Here is a 5,636-nt window from a genome sequence, read left to right as displayed (position 1 = left end):
GAGCTATTCAAGTACGGTGGCGAGGAGTTGATAAGGTGCATGCATCAACTCTTAGGCAGAATATGGTCGGATGAACGCATGCCCGACAACTGGAATTTAAGTGTAATCTGCCCAATCCACATGAAAGGCGACCCCCTCAACACGTTTCTTCTCGCACTTCAGATATCAGCTGTTTTAAATTTAAAATGGGGCATAAATACTTACGTAAGTTCTTACAGCAATTTTCTCCCGATCTTAAGATCTTCATTAAGTTTCCGCTTTTTCTTGTAGAATTATTTTCATATGAGGTTTATTATTTTCGTACGACCGTTTCCTTACAGAAGTTAAAATAAACGGCTGATTTCCAAAACGTCAATTGCTTTGCATCCATATAAAGGTTAATGTTTCATAACGTATCCGAAGAGTTAACGAAACGCAGTGCATCAGAAACTAAATTGGTGCTTCGTTTGTATTTGGTTACCATTGGTGTTTTAAATATGGAAAATTCCGAAAGGATTATCATTGCTATATTAAATATTCAAAATATGCAATGTGTATGGATACAAAATTTCGCAACTCTGCATATACAAACATTTTAAATACCGCAGTAGAACAATATACGGACATTGTATTGGTGCGTTTTGGGAGTCAGCCAAACTAAAAAAAATAAGCAACGCCAAATGTAATGGTGCAAATAAAAGAACTTTATATCTAATTACCACATTGGCTAAAATTCATCGCATATTAATGTACTATTTACTATGACAGCTCATTTAAAATAATTTTTACATACATACACTAGTTATAAAAATGACTCAGTTAATTTCATAGCTCGGTTCACGTTCAAATGTTATTATTACTAACAAATTAAATGCTTCGTAACTAAGTATAAAAACTAATTATGTATTTAGATAAGCTCTGAGTTTCCCTGTTTGCCTTCTCCCATCGCTTAAAGTTTATCCGGCTTCTCACTACTCGACGTAAACGCCTGATTTTGATAGCCAGCTGCCCTATTGAAGTTGCCCAACACCATCGAGATGCCTGAAGGTGAATGTTGAATGCCGTTACCTTTAACGGTTTTAGGTAAAGTACCATTCGCCGACTTTTCTATGCTGAAACTACTCGCGTTCGGCGTTGTTGTTGGTAAATAATAGGATGCATTATTAATACGCCTGTAGAGCAAAGTGCGCAGCTTATAAATGGTAAAGAGCACCATGTAAATGAAGCAGGTGAACAGCAGCACACCAATCACTACGAGGGTAGCGCTTATCGGTTCCCGCCAATCGATCACGTGATAAATGTACGGCTTCCCTCTCCTAGATTGTGTAAGTTCAGTGAGAAAAATACATATTTTGACTAAGGGCCAAATTCACAGTGCGTAGTTAACTCAGAATCGGCAGTTAACTACGGATTTTGGTACTTAAAATCTGTAGTTAACTGCCGATTCTGAGTTTACTACGCACTGTGAATTTGGCCCTAAATATATAAAATGTTTTGATTCGCTTATTCACCTGTTCTTGCCGCCACACTTCTGATATATTACGGAGAAAATCGCAAAAATAAGACCAAATGTTACTGGTAGAAACATGTGGAGTAGCCGGAGCGGATGCGCCACAATCAGCAAATCAATGAACATGAATATTGAATTGAAAGCATGTGTCAGCACGTTGGTTGCATTCAAGGAACTCTCAGCCGCTGCAAATTTTAATTAGAAAACGAAAATTTGGGACAGTTTAATCACATTGATATACTAAATTTCAAATGATCAACAAAACCTAACAAATTAAAATTTGTTTCCGCAATAGAGTAACCATTTTCGCTAAGCAAAGTCATAGTCCAGTTGTGTTATATTTTCACTCAAAGGTTAATATGAGTTTTATATGAGTCTCTACATCACGAAGAAATAGAATTTTTGATTTTTTTATGTAAATGGAGAGACCACGAAAATTTTGTTGTTTGCATCCCAACCCCTATTTTTTCCTGAGGCGTCTGTAAATACTATATACGAGATATTTGGCCTTTTAAAATAAATATCTTTTCCTCAAACATCAAAGCTCGAACTGTTTGAAATTTTATAGTCGCAGTACCAAGACTCCTAAAATTTAGTGTAATAAAACAACACTTCACACACAACTACATATCGCACACCTAGATCTAAAGTTAGGGATGCAACGTCACTCGTAAAAACATCGATATCACGAAATTTGGCCGCGTTGCGATAAGGAACTTCAAAAACATGGGAGTAGCTTGGTAGGGGAAGGGGCAGGGCTATAGCCGCCATCCTTACTTCCAATTTGTCCCTACATATATATATATATATAAACAAATAATAACCTGAAATACTAGCTTAATATTTTCGACCCACAGCCCCCCAGCCATAAATTTCCATTCTGGGTACGCCTATATTCAAAAACATCAATTTTACCTTTGAGCCTTTGGGCCTTGTCAATGATCTTGATTTCTTAAATATATATGGTTGTTTTGGACAAATGAAATAACTTAATCTGTGCGTAAAATTAAATACATTAGTAATATACATATACATCGCACGTTTAGTAGTATATAGATGTAAGTCAAAATTTTAATTTTTTGAGAAAACGCAAACAAAGTTGTATCATTTTAAAAAGTTTAATTCAACAGCAAATTACGATGACACCGAAAGAGTCACGTCAATTTTGAATTTAGGAAAATAAATTACAATTATTAAATTAGTAGATTGTTGTAGAAATATTCTTATTAATTAGAAGAAGACGCTTAATTTTGGCCTTACATTTTTCATTCAGAGTTAATTCACTTTATTATTAAAAATTTATTCCGCCAAAAGTAATTTCATACGGTGTATTTCTAAATATTACATTTTATTTTAAAAAATAATTTGCATTTTTATGAAACAATCAATGATGGAAAAATATTTTTTAAATACTCCTGCTTAAAATAGTTATTAGTTATTATTCGATCATACTCAACAAAGCAACGACTAAATATAAATAGAGATGGAAAATATGAGTTAAATTAACTTATTAATTACCCAAACTTAATTATTAATTAAAAGTAAATTCGTAACATAAGCATTTTATGTGGTATTTAATCAGAGCATAACTTAAACCACAATTCAAGTTGGGATAGGTGAAAAATTATAAATTTTTTAAATAGAGTTAAAACAAAGGTAAATCTTTACAGAAGACAAAAAACTTATAATATAGAATTATAAAAGTTTTCGTAGAAAGAAAGAATTAATCCTTTTGACAGAAGATCTCTTAAATCTTTTTTTTATTTTCACTCAACACCTGCTTTTCTGGATATGCTGGTTCAAGCGCTATTGTCGTAATGAGTTTCATTTTTTTCCTTTTGTTTCGTGCATTAACTGCTTTGAAATTTTCCTCTTTGTATGATGTTTTATAAAAAAATGTAGAACCATGTTGCTTAGTCATTTTTAACATTTTTATTTCATTCCAATTTAAATTATTTTCTTTTTAATATTTTTATTGAGCTTTGTACCACGATTGTTTATTAGGAAAAATTGAAAAAGCAACAAAGTCTAAGCGGTAGATGTTATAGCACTATTTCGGAGATCACCACATCTCCTCATCAGACTTCTTTTTCTAGACTTCACCAGGGAAGAAAAAGAAGTCTGATGAGGAGATGTGGTGATCTCCGAAATAGTGCTATAACTTCTACCGCTTAGACTTTGTTGCTTTTTCAATTTTTCCTAATAAACAATCGTGGTACAAAGCTCAATAAAAATATTAAAAATAAAATGTTAACAAGCCACAATAACATTGACAAATTAAATTATTTTCATCTGTATTGGTATTCAAATTTTACCCGCATTCCTCTTGTAAAGCTTTTAAGTCATAAAATGATCTGAAACTCAACTCGTGCACTCTTAAAGGTGGGTTAGTTTTTTCCGCATTCTTAATTAAAGCTGCATACTGATCAGGGTATATGAGGCTATGCACACTATCGGCTTCATTTTGCGTATGGCCTCTGATTAAGAACTTATGTGTAATACTTTTTATTTTTAATGTTTGTACAGCAAATAAATACAAAGAGGCTATATACTTGTTCTTATTTTGCCCGCAGCAATTATCGGAGTAAAATATCAAATAAAGCCATACACATGAACCTATCTCAACAGCCCTTCGTTTTGCATCACACTCTGACCAAAAATAACAATGTACATTATCGTATGCCGCTTTGGATTATTTCTAGTCAATTCTGTCACGGTAAAGTTGTAGCAATTTAGTTTTGATTTGTAATAAAATGAAGAAGTATATCCCCTAGGACATTGCAGAACAGCCTCTAAATCATACATAGCCACTTTAAAGATATTGTTTAAAATAATCTATATTCCTCCTCACTTTTAATAATAAAGTGATTCAAGTTTAAATCATAAGCATCACAATACAAAATAATTTCTAAGAAAGGGAATTAAATAGAAAATGTTTTATATTAAACTTCAAAGATTTTTCTAGTATAGTGAGCCATGTCCAAAATAAGCCCCTTTATGATTAAACAATAACAAAGAATATATTTCTCTGTTAGTGAAATACAGATTTATTTTGTATTGATTCACTTTAATTTTAAAAATCGAAGCCTTTTTATTGAATAGAGCTGGTGGAACATCGAATTTGATCACTTCATTTGTATCAGCTTAGCGTCGCGTGTTTATAGAAAGCAGATGCAAATACATCTATTTCCGCCATTTTTGTCTTATCGAGTATTCTATAAGACTGAGCATGATCTCATCAGCAGGTTATTTTAATATATCATAAAATCTCAAAAAATTAAAATTTTGAGTTACATCTGTATATTATTAAACGAGCGACATATCGTTACCTTAGCTCTAACTCATTTTCTTTTGAAACTCTCACTAACGCTTTAAAAGAATACAAAAACAACTACTACACCAATACCTTAGTCTCAGCGTTTATTAAAACCCAGGATTTTGAAGAAATTCTCAACTTAAGAACTTTAGTTTTTATAAAGTTTTGTAATATATTAAGGTACCGATATGTAAATATACAGGCAGTTAGTTACCATTATATAGCACACTCCAATAAATAACGGTTATCACTATTGACAGGACTAGAGACACTATGTGCATGCCCCAGTAAATAACAAATGGACTAGTCAACGACTCCATATTCAGAAGTTTATCTGTAAAAGAAAATCGTTATTGGTTTTTAGATGTTTTTGTAAATATGTATGTATGAATTAACTTTTATATGTTTATTAGACTGCGCCTTAGTTGTATGGAGAGACTTTTTATAAGCTTTTATTTAAATTGGTCATCCCGCGCAAATCGCGGAAATTTATAAATATATAAAAAATAAATATATGCCATGCTACAGCGGAAATGGACGACACGCCATTTCTTTAAATAAAATTAACTGCTGTTATATGTACATATGTATGTTTATACAAAACGTAAGCAAACAACATTTTGCTTGCCAAGTCTTCTGTTCTCTTTCATTGCAAGTTGAATTATTTTAATATCTATTGCAAAATTTTTTAAATAAAATAAAATAACACTTTTTAATATACAACGCTTTTATAAATGGACTAAAAATATGAAAATAAAACAATGTAAAAAAAATATTTTTTAAAAACAAGCTTTTATTTAACCTGTACAATCAAAGGAATAAAATGAAGTA

The 5,636-nt window shown here is 31.8% G+C and overlaps 1 protein-coding gene across 4 annotated transcripts in view; it reads right to left on the bottom strand.

Moving 5' to 3' along the window:
* Positions 1-272: 272 nt before the first annotated feature.
* Positions 273-5,636, bottom strand: part of LOC118735299 (protein rolling stone) — a 139,282-nt gene continuing 133,918 nt past the window's right edge. For 3 of the 4 annotated variants that reach the window (XM_036464970.1, XM_036464971.1, XM_036464972.1), the window contains 3 exons: positions 5,020-5,139; positions 1,491-1,674; positions 273-1,295 (listed from right to left, as the gene is read on the bottom strand). In XM_036464970.1, coding sequence (XP_036320863.1) covers positions 929-1,295; positions 1,491-1,674; positions 5,020-5,139 — 671 coding nt within the window. In that variant the 3' untranslated portion in view covers positions 273-928. The remainder of the gene's footprint in view (positions 1,296-1,490; positions 1,675-5,019; positions 5,140-5,636) is intronic. The other variant, XM_036464973.1, reaches the window with a different exon arrangement.

This window comes from Rhagoletis pomonella, unplaced genomic scaffold (genome assembly GCF_013731165.1).
Source record: "Rhagoletis pomonella isolate Grant_MI unplaced genomic scaffold, Rhpom_1.0 Rhpom_scaffold_00003, whole genome shotgun sequence".
Classification (NCBI taxonomy): domain Eukaryota; kingdom Metazoa; phylum Arthropoda; class Insecta; order Diptera; family Tephritidae; genus Rhagoletis; species Rhagoletis pomonella.
This window is presented reverse-complemented; position numbering and strand designations above follow the sequence as displayed.